Source organism: Cupressus sempervirens, chromosome 11 (genome assembly GCF_028749045.1).
Source record: "Cupressus sempervirens isolate cs-2001-9-10 chromosome 11, ASM2874904v1, whole genome shotgun sequence".
Lineage (NCBI taxonomy): Eukaryota > Viridiplantae > Streptophyta > Pinopsida > Cupressales > Cupressaceae > Cupressus > Cupressus sempervirens.
Window position 1 is genome coordinate 250,136,280 of NC_143128.1, and position 16,553 is coordinate 250,152,832.

General features: G+C 39.0%; 1 protein-coding gene across 1 annotated transcript in view; it reads right to left on the reverse strand.

Moving 5' to 3' along the window:
- Nucleotides 1-16,553, reverse strand: part of LOC149529090 (ABC transporter C family member 2-like) — a 167,619-nt gene that overhangs the window by 55,458 nt on the left and 95,608 nt on the right. The window contains 5 exon segments of the mRNA XM_089811398.1: nucleotides 3,658-3,707; nucleotides 3,710-3,764; nucleotides 3,869-3,943; nucleotides 5,076-5,141; nucleotides 6,987-7,043. Of these exon segments, the coding sequence (XP_089667524.1) occupies nucleotides 3,658-3,707; nucleotides 3,710-3,764; nucleotides 3,869-3,943; nucleotides 5,076-5,141; nucleotides 6,987-7,043 (303 nt within the window).

Sequence of the window (16,553 nt, forward strand, 5' to 3'; positions counted from 1 at the left end):
ATGATTCACCATTGGCAGGACATCCCGGATTCTTTAAGACATATCGACAGGTGAGAGAGCGCTTCACTTGGAAAGGACTCAAAACAGAGGTGCTTCAGTTTGTTAGGGAGTGCCCAATATGTCAGCAGAACAAACAGAAACATTCCTTTCCAGGTGGTTTACTACAGCCCCTACCCATACCAGAGAAGAAGTGGGATAGCATTTCCATGGATTTCATTACAGGCCTCCCCAAGGTATAGGGTCGGGATTGTATTTTTGTTGTGGTAGACAGATTGACGAAATTTGCACATTTCTTTGCGATTTCGTCCACATATTTAGCAATACAAACAGCAGAGCTATTCTTTCGAGAGGTATTTAGATTACATGGGATGCCACGAAACATAGTCAGCGACAGGGATAGTAGGTTTATGAGCCACTTTTGGTAGGAGTTGTTCAGGTTGTGTGGAACAGAGCTAACTCCGAGTACCAGTTACCACCCCCAAACTGATGGGCAGACAGAGATAGTGAATAAATGGGTTGAGGGGTACCTTCGAAACTACATTGCAGGAGAGCAGAAGGCTTGGGTGAAGTGGCTGCATCTAGGGGAGTACTGCTATAATACCTCTTTCCATATGTCTATTCAAATGTCCCCTTTCATGGCACTGTACGGGTATGATGCTCCTAATTTTTTGGATTTGTTATTTGGGGACAGTAGGGTGCCTAAGGCCAAGGATATATTGCAGGAGTGTCAGGACATTATGCGATCCTTGAAGGAAAATTTGCAAAGGGCACAAAATCAGCAGAAGCAATATGCTGATCAGCACAGGGTTGAGAGATCTTTCGAGGTAGGAGACATGGTGTACCTCATGTTACAGCCGTATAGACAGTCCTCTCTCAAGAGGAGTGGAGTAGAGAAATTGAAACCACGCTACTATGGACCATTCAAAGTAATCAGGAGAGTGGGTGAGGTAGCTTATGAGTTGGAGCTGCCTGCAGACAGTAAACTACATAACGTGTTCCATGAGTCATGCCTTAAGAAGGCATTGGGGCATAATGTGGTGCCTTCAGTAGTATTGCCACCTCTCGATGATGAGGGAAAACTTATCTTGATTCTTGAGGCTATACTTGACTCCAGGGAGAGGGTGCTTCGCAGGCGGACTATCAGGGAGTACCTAGTAAAGTGGAGGAACCTACCAGTTGAGGATGCGACATGGGAGGCAGAGGAGATTATTCAGCATCCTGAGTTGAGATTGCTTGGGGACAAGCAATTTCAAGAGGGGCGGACTGTAATGTCCCCCACTTAGCCAGTTTGGAGGTATGTTGTCGTTAGCCCATTCTTGTATGGTCCCGAGGGCTAACCAGGACTTCAAAAGGGATCCTAAAGTTATTTGGCCTAGTCAAATTTAATTACAGGCCAAACGAAGTTCGTTTGTTGAGTTGTCAGGAAGACTTACTATTTTTAGTAAGCCAATAGGGGGATGCAGTGCCTTCAATTTTCAGTGATAGGATGAGATGCGTTTTGTTGGGCTCTTTCTAATGAGCTATTATATGTGGGATTTCGAGTTTATTTGGTATATTATTTTAATGTTTGAAGTTGCAACGGTAAAGTGACTATTTAAATTTAAATATTATAATGTTTCATAAAGTCACTTTATAAAAATCAAGAGTCCCCCTTTTGAGTACATACATGGACTTTGTAAAAAGAAAAAAAGAAGTAATATTAAAAGTCATGTATTCTCCCACATTGGCAAGACGGAAGCATGGAGCAAGTGACGAAGGGATTAAAAGGAAGAGGATAGCTCTCATTTATTCAGGCTTGGAAATATCAAAGAAATTGGAGAATTTTCTGGAGATTATATCTCAATAGTTTGAAGGACGAAATCCCTTCAAGCTGGAAATCTTGACGCCATTAAAAGATATGGTCTTGAGATTCAACATGGTAGCAGTCTGAAAAAAGCAGATACGAAAAAGCAGCCCGAAAAAAGCGGAACCGAAAAAGCAGGCTGAAAAAGCGAGTATGAAAAAGCAGGCCGAAAAAGCAATTCGAAAAAAGCAAAGCAAAAGGGGCAGCATAGAAGGAAATTATTTCAGCCATCTACAACCAGATTTGAGGAGGGTTATTACATTCTAAGAAATCTAACTATGACATTATGATTATGTATGAATACTAACTGTATCATAATGTAATGTCACCACTTTAGCAGCTGACCAAGTGTGCATGCATTAGCCTAGTTCTACATAGTCTTGTGGGCTAACGAAGGGTTTAAAAGGATCTTAGAGTGTTTTGGCCTAGTCATCTCCAATTTGGGCCAAAACGGAGTTGATTTACTCAGTCTCAGGCATACTTACCATTTTTAGTAAGTCAGAAGGACACAGGGGAGGCTAGTTTTGGTGATTGAATTTGATACTCCACGGCGAGAGCTTTCCAACGAGCTATCACTCATGCTATTTGGAGTCCGATAGCGAATATATTTTTATGCCTGAAGTATTATTAAAGTAACAATTAATTTAGTTGTAAAATATTTAAGTGTTACTTTAATATTAAATTTTATGAGAATGTGTGCAAATCAAAAGGGGCACCTAAGGGAGACATAAGTGATTATTTTAATATGTTTTATATCGCACATCTTTTATCCCACATTGCTCATGTGAGTGGAATGGACTCTTGGAGAAAGAATAAAAGGGAGCGTTAGTGGCTTCATTCGGCAGGTTAGATATGAGAAGAAAATTGATGTGTGAGTTGCAGATCCGTTCTTGGCATTTAGAGGATGTTTATCCTCTCCTGTGACATTCTAGACGTCATTCCCTTAGGGTTTGGCCTTCAGAATTCATTGCTATCAGCTTCATTAACAAGCAGATTGGGCGCATTTCCAGCTACAGGTCGATTGGGTGTTTGCTCATATCATTCCCGCTCCTTGTCCGATGCTTATGCCATTGTGAAGGGATGATTTTATGAGGGTCTTGGACTGATTGAAGGCAGATTTTACTATAGCAGCACTATTCATATTACTATAGCGACAAGATGGGAAGTCATTACTGGAATATTATGTTATAATGCTGGAGTAATTAGTGAGTTGAAAAGTCTGCTATGTATTTGATTTTATTAGTTTGAAAATTAATATTATTTCAGTAGTAGTTCAATCTTCAGTTTGCATATTATTATAAATTCCTTCTTGTTCATGTTATGTGGTTTCAAATCTATGCAAAGACATAAAAACAAACAAACATTTTATTTCTAGAGCCATAAAGGGCTTTAAACATTTAACGGAGAAATTAAGAGTTGGATGCAAATTATTTGACTAAATTCCTATCAGCAGTTGGTTCAGTTTTTGGGCATTTTTAGGGTGTCCATTACACGTAAGGTCTCAAATTTGGAAATACACAAACAAAGAAATCGTACATATGGTAAACCTAATCCTAATCTTAAGCAATTATGATTTAGGGCAAAGTACTAGGGAAAAATAGAAAAGGAGCATTACATTTTGACTTCAATTTGAGGTCTTGGTTTTAAATTAAAAAACCCTGAGTCCAAGGTATCTAGAAAGCTCTATATGTTGGCATCCTTTGCTAAGAAACGAAAACAGTCATGTTTCACTTTCCGAATTTTACTCTGAACGTGTGATTTTATAGGATGATATTTTATGGGAGAAATTGAATATTGATAATTTATGAGCATACCTGAAGAGCTTCAGCATCTTGAGTCATCATATTAGTTATTCTTCCAGAGCAAATTTTGTCCGCCCCTCATGTGTCAATCTCAAAGTTTTCCGGAATACAGCAGCAACCTGCATAAGTTATAGAAAATAATTATACTCACTGGCTATAAAATTGTAAATAAGAGAACTTCAGATGTAAAAATCCCACAAATATTAGAATAAAATGAACATACCAAGGTTGCCCTTATGCGAAAGCCTACACGCATGACATTTTGGAAGTACTGTGCTTCAGATAATACACCTATGCTCTACACAAAATAAATGTCAGAGATTAAAGGAAATTTACGGTTCAATCTAGCACTGGAAAAAAGAAAAAAGAAAAAAGAAAAATGTATATTTTCTGACAAACACAGCTTTTGCAGCTTGTCATTGTGAGCTTTAGTTACAATAAAGGTAATGGAAAACAAGGTTGGGTGAGGTTAAAAGAAGGAAAGAATTAGAAACATTTCCCATACACAAAAAAATCTCACATTTTCCTATGTATTTCACACCATAAGATTTATAATATTTCAATATAATCATGAAAATGGTAAAACAAATTACATGTCAGCGCAACAATTATCTTGCATAAATTGTCTTTGGACATGTAACTTTGAGGTTTAAAACACTTTCTTGGCAGAGCAGCCTCCAAGGTTCAAATTGTTTTTTGACAATTTAGATGATAAAAAAATACATCGTCAAAACCAGAAATTTTGCCAAGCTAATTTAAATAACAATAAGGAAGACAAGCCCAATGACCTTCAAGAGATCGATCAAAATTCTGAATGTATCAAAACAGATGAGAAGATACTTTTCAATGACGCAAAACTTAAATAACATGGGAAATGTCAATTTTAATTCTATGGAGATTGACTGAATTACAAGAGGCTGTGCCCTTGGAGATTCATCATTAGGATCTATGACCCTTAAGCATAGTCTACTTCAAGTTCATAGTAAAAAGTCATTGATTCTCTTCAATTTTTGTCACTGTGTACTTTGCATATAAGATTCTAATATATTTTCATGATCAAACTCCAGAGTCAAACTATGTACTTATATTATATTACTATTTAGTATGGTTTTATGCATTTTGCAATATAAACAATAATCTGAAAATTGATGGAAAAACTAATTCCAAAATTTATAGTGTAACTCTCATTTCCCTCGACTCCCTCTCACTCTCTATTCAATTAAATTACCTTTAAATGTTCAAAAACACCACAAATTCCCTCCTTTTTTTCCTATATTAGATTCCTAATTTAATCTATGTTTTAATTTAGTGATACATTAACAAGAAAGATTTCGCCACCATGAAGTATTTTAAAAAATATTATAGAAGCCAACAACTACTACTACAAATAAATATTTACTGCTCCAGTCAAATAAGGAAAATGTCAATACCACTCCCAGAAAGATTGCTGCTGCATATAAGTAGCCAATCCATGCAGGATCTCCTCGTTGCATTGACTGCACATGAAAACCATAGCATAGAATGTCAGCAAAAACAAAACATAGAGACATTCCATTCAGTAACTTATTATTAACCTTAACTTCACAAAATCAAAAACTTCCATGATCAATTCCACAAACATTGCTTTCAGTCTCATAAGCGCATATGTAATAAGCAAGTTTATTTTCGGACTTTTATGTGCCTATTACATATTTATATACATGTGATTTATAATGTCAAGGAGTTGAAAAAAGATGAAGACTTATATAATGGGTGTTGGTTTTATATTAAAAAATTTATATGCAAGAGAAACTTGAAAAAGGTTTTATAAAACACAAAACACACTATGTCGGGCTACTATTGATTCATTCAAACTTTGTTTTTAACTTGTAACTAGTAATTTAAATCTTGATACTTGAAAAAGGTTTAATAAAACCCGAAATACACCAATATTGGGACTTTTTCTCTCATGTGTATACTTGGAAGTCTTGCTTTTACCTTTAAATGCTCATAAAAAACCAAAGTAACAAAACTCAGACCCGGCTCTAACTTGGCAAGGGCAATTCAACTTGTGACCCGGCTTGGACTCCGTCGAGACTTGGCAATGACTCGACGGCCCAAGGTATATTAATAGAAATACCTTATAGAAAATATAAGATATTTGATGACTAGGCGGGTCAGGGTCACAGTTCATTTTGACCAGGCAGGGGTAACCCAACTCGCCAACCCGGGTGACTCACGTGACTCGCAATGAGTCTCGTTGCTATGTAAAAAACTGACCTCGCGGTGAGAGCAGATATACTAGAATGGCCTGGTGAAGATATTTTATGATTTTCACTTTTCCTGCTGTTGTCAGCCATCTAGGAGACAACTTGGCAAGCCTCGCCCTTATTTTAGAGAGGATCTTATCCCACATGGCTCTACTCTGTTCATGCTGTAATGGGAAGGCCATGTATTTAATAGGAAAACTCCACATGTAGAATCCTAGACTAGCTTGGACATATCGTGTTTTCAGATTTGTGAGGATACTTTCCTGGATAGTAGTATTCCAGCCACATGGTAGTTTGCTAGTAGTAGTATTCTTTCATTCACCTTAGGATTAGAGACGAGAAGATTTTGAAAAGATATTGAAATCTTTAACCTTGTGTGGTCATTATGGACAGCTCAAGGCCCATGTAATCTTCCACTTAGCCATTTTTCTTCACGAGTCTATCTGAGCATTCCCTTGTTATGATGAAGAGGTACAAGCCAAGTGGATATGCCATTGTAGCCCTCTAGTTGGGGTGAATAGTGACCCTATGTAAAAAAGTGTAATAGAGAGATCAGTCTTAGTGATCTAACTTAGAATCCAGCTGTATACTTATCCCAAAACCCAAAAGTAGCCATTTTGTATTGAACAAATCTCTGGTCACAACCATTAAAGGCTTTGGACATATCCATTTTGATAACTACTTATGGCCAATCCCAAGATTGGAGAGAAAATCTAGGATGATCAAACCAAATGAAAGCTCACTAGGGTGGCCAAATTAGTTCGGGCAGAAAAAATGTTTTGCCTTTATGCAATGATCTTTGGAATTATTTTGTAAAGCATAATCCACAAAGCTATAGGCCAATATTCATTGTCCTGTCCAATTTTGAGAACAAAATGAATTAATCAAGTAGCAGCCTATTTTTAACGTGTAAATTACTACTACCTTTTAACAAGAATCCGTGCTTTTTAATTGCCAACTTATAGTGTATATGGGTATTATACATTTAGATTAAATTTATCTATACAGCTGTCATTTTCATTACATGATTCTAATCTCATAGGGACAGGTATTCACATGTTTATAAAGAAAAAGCAAAGAGAAGGAAACAACCTCCAAAAGAAGGGCCAGAACAATGGGGCCAACAAATTGTGAAGCATCATTTCCAATCTGCAAATCCATCATATGATAAGTTTAGAAAATCTGTCAAATGATTTATCATTTTCAGTAAATATTTCTAAAAATAGACTGCATCTTACAAAGTAAACACTTCAAGGGTAAACAGGAAAAGAAAACTTCATTTGAGATTTTTTATTGTAGTAAACACACCTAATACTTGATTGTAGAGAACTTAAGAATGATCCTTTAGATTTCAAAGGAAAAAATTATTTCCCAAAGGAAAATATTAAACTATATATAAATAGTTAAAGCTGCTTAAATGACTAAGGATTCCTTTTTGAGGGGGAGAAAATGCACATAAAATTACTCTATCACCAGAGAATTAAGACATCCTGTAGATAATGCAGCCCAAAATCTAATTTCAGACGTGCAAAAGATTGTTGAATATTTAACTCACAGAGTTCATAATTAGACTAGGCATAAGAAAGGAATACTTTCTTTCAAATAAAATTTTAGACATCACATTTATTAGATTGGATGGAAAATGAGGACAAAAGCACCTTAGCATAAGTGAACTGTTCTTACTAATTGGACAAGCTTGCTTCATTTTCTAAGAGTGTCTTGAAAATGAATGAATGATTAAAATAATCATTTTTTGCTAAGTCCCTTCAGGAGGAAGCTTAAATTATTTTTCAAACAAATTAATATGTTATAAAAGTGGTGTAGAGCATTGCCATGGGTATCTCTAATTCTCTACCACTCATTTCATCCATGTGAGGCACTCTTTTCCACATGGACATATTACTTAGAACAGCATACAAAAGTTAAATAAATCACCTAGATCCAGGACTTACAAGTTGTACAACATCTAGTCCACTAGTCCTGACTCCTAACAATCTCCTACTTATTGTATACATTGCAAGAATCATATGGAACTTCAAGACAATAAACTAAATACTAGTGTTTGATCTCCTGTCATCTATCTGCAGCAACAATATCTTAGTACTATGCAAATTTTACATGAATTGGCTAGAGGACAGCAAAAATTGGTTTAGTTGATACGCTCAAATGATGCAAAACAATAATGCCAACGAGAAGAAAGCAGGTAACAATGGTACTAATGGAAACAATGGCAACCATGGAGAAGCAACTAACACTAATATACTAGCAAACAACAACTCCAGGGCAGCTTGTAGAAGTTAGAACAACAAATAGACCTGTAATGCCTGATTTCTTAGAGGCACGACCAAGAGAACAAAAAGGAGAATAAGGAAAAAGGGAAATTTTGCAAAGTATTTTAGGGAGTACCAATCACTAGGTGATGCAGCCATGTCCTTAGCAGATTTTTATCAGGTGAAGTACAGGAATACGGCCAGAAGAGATGGGGGGTGAGGACCTAACCAACAGATGCAGCTAGAGTGGGCAAGTTGTCCAATCTCAGTTATAACAGCTATAACAAGTGTACTTCATGTTCGTGTGTACAGAAATTATATACACATTTTCAACTTAACCCCAAGTTAGAGATGTAAACCACTAAGTATGCCACAATATTTGGATAGCGAGGCTCATGAGTGGTGATACTATGGTTAGTTACCTTAGAACATTACAATACGATTTCTTCTATGGACTTTACACATAGGTCGACAGGTTTGATAAGAAGAATTAAAAGATACTTTCCAAGAGCTAGCCCATTTGAATCAACATGGTATAATAGATGCTTATGTTTGAAAATTTCAAAGGTTGTCAGTAGTGGTTCCTAATATTTCAAAGAGGTTGATGGTGCTTTCTATGGAAGAACTGTAAGAGCTACTACATGGTCGGGTTAAGGCATTTGACCCACCTACTCTTCATGATGATGTTTGCCGTACTGGGTAAAGAAATCAACGCATACAGACAATAGATATGAATAGCAGGACTTCTTATTATTATTCGCATATGCCAAAGACATTACATTATGCTTCCATGATGATTTACAATAATCCCAAAGGGTGTATAAATACTTTCCGAGGAACCTTCCCGAAGGTATCCGTCGGCCACATACCATATGTCGGCTACAATAATATCTTCCCGAAGGGACCCGTCGGCTAATACAAGAACCTTTCCGAAGGGACCCGTCGGCTGATACACAATTTCTACCGACGATATCATCCCCCCCAAAAAGAAAAGTCGTCTCCTGACGACTGTAGAACAAAACTCAAACAACTAACTACAACAAGATAGATCTGCCACATCACTTTCACATTCGTTCTGTGCCTGCGCCAAACTGGTTTCCAAAACACACTGTCTCCTTAGTCAAGCTGACCTTGATAGCCACTTGTGCTGCTTTCTTTGTTTCCAACTATGGGTCCACTGAGCCAAGTGTCACTGCACTACCTTCAACTGGATGATCAACTCCTCCCGAGCTCTCCATGCATCCAGCAAGACAATTTCACGTCCAACACCTACTCCAAGTGCCTTTGGCACACAAACACTCCATGCCTGCAGCAACTCCAAGTCTCATCAACTGGTTAGACTTCCCACGACTGATAACCACAACGACTAGGGGTCTGGGGGCAACGCCCCCAGCGGGGTCAATGGGCAGCACCCCTCGCCGCCAAGACCAAATTAGCACTCCGAAACCCACACAAAACTGCATGGAACACACTATTTCTGCAATTTCTCCTAATCCCACACTCTTTCTGGCAACCGCTAGTGCTTCCCCTTCCCTATGGCATCATCTAATACTCATTCTGAGCATTCTTGATTTGTCGACTTTTTTTTATTTTTATTTTTTTTAGAAAACCTCCTGTCACTCTTCTGTGCTACCAATGTACAACTACACCATACATCCTGCCACCGTATCGACTCCCTCCTTATGCAATATCCTGTAACGTCCTCCAAAGTCTAAATGCAATAACAAGCAGAAGCCGTACGCCAAATCCATATGCCATATTTATCATTTATGCAAAATCTGTACACCATATTATACAAAAATCGTATGCCATGATATGCAAAATCCGTACACCATGATGACCTCACAACCCGTACACAAAGTTATACTGAAAATCCGTACAGTGGCTAGAACCCGAAATCTGTACGGTGCCTGTACGATAGCATCTCCACTTGCTTCAAGAACTGAACACGGCCGGGGTTCTTGCTTTTAATACTCTGTTCATCATTCGCAAAGACCTTCAAGTACGTACATGTGTGTGCGCACTTCAGGGGCCCAAATCCATTCACCAATGTGCCAAATTGATAGACGCAATGCCTGTTATCGTGTGCAAAACCCATACAGTTGTTCTCATTCTTACATGAATCGTTGAACTCCTGTAATCTTGTGACCGACAGTTTAGGCGCTGAAAACTGCAAAATCCGTACGGCAGCCTTCTAAGAAACCGTACACTGCATTATTGTTATAAAACCCGTACATCGCATATTAAAATACATACTGTTCCAAGCTCCAGAAAATTTTGTACATTGCCTTCACTTCAGCTTCTTCCAAAACCCGTACGCCGTACGGCAAGAGGATGCAAAAACCTGATGAAATCCGTACTGCACAAAAATCCGTACACTTGCAAGGGAAATTCGTACAAAAAAAACCGTACGCTCTTGGCAACTTTATAGTATGTGGAATCCGTACGATGAGTAGGGTCAAAAATCCGTACGGTCCACCTCTCTCTCTCTCTCTTTCTTTTTTTTTTTTTTTTTTATATATTTTTTTTTTAAATTTTTAAATTTATGAATAGCAAAGTCAATTTTCCCTTCGACCCTCATCATCGTCGATCTGCAACAACGAAAGGGTCGCCCGAAGGCCATTCTGTGACGCAGAAGTCTTCCAGCTGTGGTATACCTTCAGCTTCAAGCCATTCACCGCCTGAGGCACTTCCTCTCCATCCAAAGTCCATAATTTTATTGCTCCATTGTCCCCTACTTCCCGGATCTGATACGACCCGACCCACTTAACTTTGAACTTGCTTGATTTGATCTCATTCCGGTCGTCGTACTTCAACACCCACTGTCCGAGTTGAAACCTGCTACGCCTGTTCTGTGTCATCTCCATATCGCCCAGTTTGTTCTCGAAGCTCGCTACCATGGACTCCGTCAACTGCCCCTTCTGTCTGTCAATAACACATTCACTCTGTACTGCTACAACTTTTATTGAACCCTTCCTCTTTGTTGCCTGTGCAAACCATATCATGTGTCTTCCTTGCTGCAGGTACCTTTCTGCTATATCTGTGGTTTGATGTAATAATTTCTCCCTCCAGTCGTACAGTAGAATCTTTCCTTCTTTTGGGTTCGTACTGTATGTTCTTTCCTTCAACTTCAGTCGTAACCGCTTTTCCTTCTTTGGCTTGTCTGTGTTCCTTCAAACATTCATTTCCTTCTTCGGCTTCTCTTTGTTCCTTCAGACATTCATTTCTTTCTTCGGTTTCTCTGTGTTCCTTCGGACATTCATTTCCTTCTTTGGCTTCTCTGTGTTTCTTTGGACATTTATTTCCTTCTTTCTTACCTTCGTCGATCCTTAGCATATTATAACTCGAAAAGAGCTCATAATCCTCCATCTGCCAGTGGTAAAGACCATTTACTGAATCCAAATCATCATCTCCTTCCAATCGTAGGACTCCCTCCTGATCGGGTTCCATACTCTGCCTCCTCTCATCATCTTCTCCTTCGGAATCCGACGATAGAGCTTCTTCTCCAACCATCTGAGTGTGTAGATCGATGACATACTTCCGGCCTTTGCTTTCAAGTGATAAAGTATTTTTCTTCCAATCGTGTTTTGCCTTGGCTTTTATCAACCACCCCCGACCCAGAATAGCATTGTATCCTCTCCGCTTCAGTGGGATCACGACAAAGTCCAACAGGAATGGTTGTGTGAGTACTCCCAATGGCTTGATTCCATGTTGATCGGTTGTTAACAACTGGAAGGTAGGTGTCCACAATGTCCGCTGTCCCAACTTTTTCCAAGTATCCTCTGGCAGCACATTGACACTGGATCCTCAGTCCACGATCGTGTCCGTTAGCACAGTCCCGAGAATGCCCATTTCAACAACCGTCGTATAGCGTCCGAATGAAAGAGCTAACAGCATCGGATCTTCTGCACTTGCGCCACTCTCCTCCTTTTTGTCCACTGTACTTGCTCCACTTTCCTGCTCCCTTCCATGTTCTCCTGGGAGTTTAGCAACGGGCACGATGTTTGTGAGTGCCGATCGGAGCTGAGGCATAGTCAGCAACAGATCATTTATCTTGACGGGTATCTCGGCTTGCAATATTTTCCGTACAATGTTCTGTTCTGTGCGGTTCCGTACGGAGATACTCGGCGTGTCCTCTAGGTGTGTCGTTTCTATCTGCGTTGCTCTCTGGATCTCTGCCCGTGCTTCCTCCAGTCTCTTCTTTTCCTCCGTAGGATCGAGGTATAGATTTGCCTGCTTCCGAGTGATTGCCAAAACTTCTTCCTCGTCCGTCCCGACAGTAATCAAGTTTACTCCAGACTTCGGGCATTTAGCATCGTCATGATCGCCAGGTCCACACCATCGGCATAGCAACTTCGGTGTGTTTGCCGTTGTGCACTCTCAGGCGAAGTGACCCCACAGATTGCATGCGCGGCATTGAACTATCGGCCAACCATTCGCATCATACTAAATTCGACTCCTCTTGCCATTATTGTTGTTGTTTTCACCGTGTCGATTGTTTCTATATCCACCCGATGTGGCACCTTCCGTACTGGTGTTCCCGCTCCCTCCTGACGCAAATGCTTCCTGCGTGAGGAACACTTGCTACAGTGTTTTTGTTTTCAAATTGAAAGGGCATTCCTTTACCGAGTGTCCCATAATCTAGCAAATCTCACAAAATTGATCTTTTGGGCAGAATCCCTTCATATAGCCTTCTTTCTTGCACTCCGTACACCATAAGTCATTGCCCTTAGTCTCCTTGTTCATGTTTTTGAACTCTTTCATCATCTGAATCATGTCCTTCTGAAGAGAACGGACTTTCTTGCTGCTGCCTTCATCGTCGCTGCTATCTTCTCCTGAAGGCTCATCGTCATCTGAATCGGATGAGTTGGTCTTCTTCTTCTTCTTTGTCTTTTGTTCACTTTCAAGGTTCAATGCCCGATTGTATGCTTCAGTATATGTCGATGGTGGCACGATCTTCATCTTTTTCCGTAGCTTCGGGTGAAGGCCTTCAATGAACCATCTTTTCTGGAGCCCATCTGCCGGCTTATTCTCCATTTCACTGATTACGTCCTTCAACCTCCTGGCGAAGACCCGTACTATTTCATTCTTCTTCTGCTTGGTATTGAATATCTCATTGACGATCTCATTATCATCGCGCAATATTTGAAATTCTGCACAAAACTCCTTCTTAATGTTATCCCAAGTGTTTAATTTCTGCGGATCTGTGTCAGTAAACCAATCAATCGCAACACCCCGTAGGGTGGTTGGAAACTGTCGAACCCATTCGTTCGCATTTGTTATGCCATTCGCTCTCCAAATCGTTTCACATGTTTTACAATGTCGAATGGGATCAGCTGCTTCATCATCATCAAATTTAGGCAACTTTTCTTTCGGACCTACCATTGTCACTGTTTGTTGGGGGTTTTGTTGTGTACCTACGTTGTTCGGAACACCTGCACTGTTCTGAGCTCCCGCGCTATTTTGAACACCCACGCTGTTCTGCACACCCGCGTTGTTCTGCACACGCGTTGTTTTCAACACCCGCGCTGTTTTCGACTTTCGCGTTGTTTTCAACACCCGGACTGTTTTCGACTTCCGCGTTGTTTGGTGAAGAAGAGGTTTCGTCAACCGAAGCTGTTCGTTCCGGAAGTATATCTCGGACGAAGAGGTCACTCCACACTCGTGCTCCTTCGGCACTTCGAGCCATGCGAGTCAATCTCCTTCCGTCAGGATTCTCTTCTCATGGCATATGCAGGTTCAAAAACTCCTCCCTTGCTTCTTCCACCAAATCGAGCCGCTGTCGAGTCTCTTCCAACAATTTTTCAGTGCTTTTGTGTCCGTCGGTAACTTGCTGAAATCTCCGTCTGCGTTCAGCCTGTTGTGCCAAAATTAAATTTTTCTGTGCTGCACATAATTCATCCTTTTCCTTCAACTTATTCTTATTCTTATTCAACTGATTCGGCATTTAATCTTCATTTGCCTGTCATCGTACCAGGTCCATCGGGCAACGGCGCCAAATGTTTGCCGTACTGGGTAAAGAAATCAACGCATACAAAGAATAGATATGAATAGAAGGACTTCTTATTATTATTCGCATATGCCAAAGACATTACATTATGCTTCCATGATGATTTACAATAATCCCGAAGGGTGTATAAATACTTTCCGAGGAACCTTCCCGTAGGTATCCGTCGGCCACATACCATATGTCAGCTACAATAATATCTTCCCGAAGGGACCTGTCGGCTAATACAAGAACCTTTCCAAAGGGACCCGTCGGCTGATACACAATTTCTACCGATGACAGATGCAATAAAAAGTGCATATTACATGGAGCTTTCTACCTCTAAGGGTAAACTAAGTTCAAAGGATTTGCATGCAAAAAAGCAAAAGAAACTCTATGAAAAAGAAGAATCTAAAATTCTGCCTCAGAGGAACTTACCATCCAAAACAAACAAAGAAGATGGATACAGGGAATAAGTCAGAAAGGAATTGTGTTTCTACTGCACATAAATGTGGACTCCAAGACATAGGTGCCTGGGAAAGTGGAAAATGCATTACGTTGAGACTAATTCTAACAAGGAGGAAGAAACTATACATCCAACAGATTTAGGAAAAGATTAAGATCAACGACTGGATCTAAAGGTACTCTTTCAGGTGCACCAAAGTCTAACCCCTTCAGGTTTCAAGGAATTTTGTTTCAGCATAGATTCATAGCACTTCTTGATAGTGGTGCTACTCGCCACTACATTAATGAGGGCTAATGATAAAAATGGATCTGCATATAGAACAATTTGAAGACTTTGATGCAGTGGTTGCTGATTGGTTTTCCACCCCTTGTAAGAACAAGATCAATAATATCAGCATCCTCAGTGGTAAGCACATTTGTGATTATTTTTATGTTAATCGTTAAGGTGAGACTGACACAGTGCTTGGAGTTTAATGGAAATATTCACTGGGTGAAATTTTTCAAACCTAGTAGGCCGTAGAGTTCTGTTTTCAGCATGAGGGGAAGGAGGTAACGTTGAAGAGCATTTCTGACTCTCTACCTCATTAAATTACAGCTAACAAAATGGGAGCTATTAGCTGAAGATGTTCCATCATAGAAATGGGTGAGCAAACAAAATTGTATCTGCGTGACATAGAAGATGAATTTGTTGAAGATGTTGGAGGTTTATCTTTGGAAAAGAATATACTTCTAGGGTAGCAAATTTTCACATGGTTATGGCCATCCATCAGAGGCTCTAGAGGTGGAAACAAAAAATGTTTTTATAAGCTTATTAATATGTATCATAACAGTGTAGAAACAGGGAAGTCAAAAGCTGATGTGAATTTGCTGCCTATTTCTAAAGATTGCTAGAATTTTGGTTAGACGTCTGCTGGTGCAGCACATCATCCTGTATATCAAACAAGAAGATTCAAAAACATCCTAGGCTTATATGCAATCCTGGAAGTCATATCCAACAATAGTCAATGAAGGAGTGAAAATTCGGAGGGGGAGGACTGTGATGTCCCTTTTTTCAGCCTTAATGAGCAGAAAGGAGATAATTTGAGTTTTGATTAATTAAAAAAAGTTGTGTTGAAATAATATTTTTAGGCAAATTGTGTTTAATTAATTATCAAGATGAATATTTTATTAAACTTAATTTAGCTAGGGACCCCAAAAACAACATTAAGTCACTTTTCTTAAGGGAAAAGAATTATGAATAATTGTCTAAAAATAACTTTTGAATACGTTTCTTCAGATTACTTTATTTAATTAATGTGGAAAGGTGTTAAAGTGTATATAGGATAATTATTATAAAGTCACTTTTTAAGAGTTTGATTTGATTTATTTTAAGGTGGGCATTAAAAACAACAATGGAATGCTTCCACGGGAAGATATAAAAGTTGAGTTGGAATCTCATTTGCATGTCCTTGATTCAATTTTCTTTTTGGACACTTGAAACTTTTGGTGGGAGCCAACCCTATGACAAACCCTACTAGAATTAGTTTTGATGGTGAGACATCTATAGTAGCCAGTTGTAGGTGCAACCACACAGGTTTTACGTAAGTGCCGAACAATGAAAAATTAAACATTTTATAGAAGGCTCAGTATTAAAATATTGTACTGTTTCTATAATGGTCATCTTGGTTTAGGAAGTTTCCTTTTCTGCATTTTCTTAACAAGTTTCGTTTAGACACATCCTCTTGTAATCTCTTATAAATAGAGTCTTTCATCTCTATTGTATATATCAATTTATTATAACAGGGTATTCAAAGTGTTTTGATTGGGTTCTTCAAATTTTCATGATTTTTATTAATTAAAAAACAAGGTTCTACCTGGAATTTTTCTAGAAATTTTTTTAAAAGGGTCTCCATACTGAAAATCACAAATGGTTTGTGTTCGACATTCCTATGTTGGTAT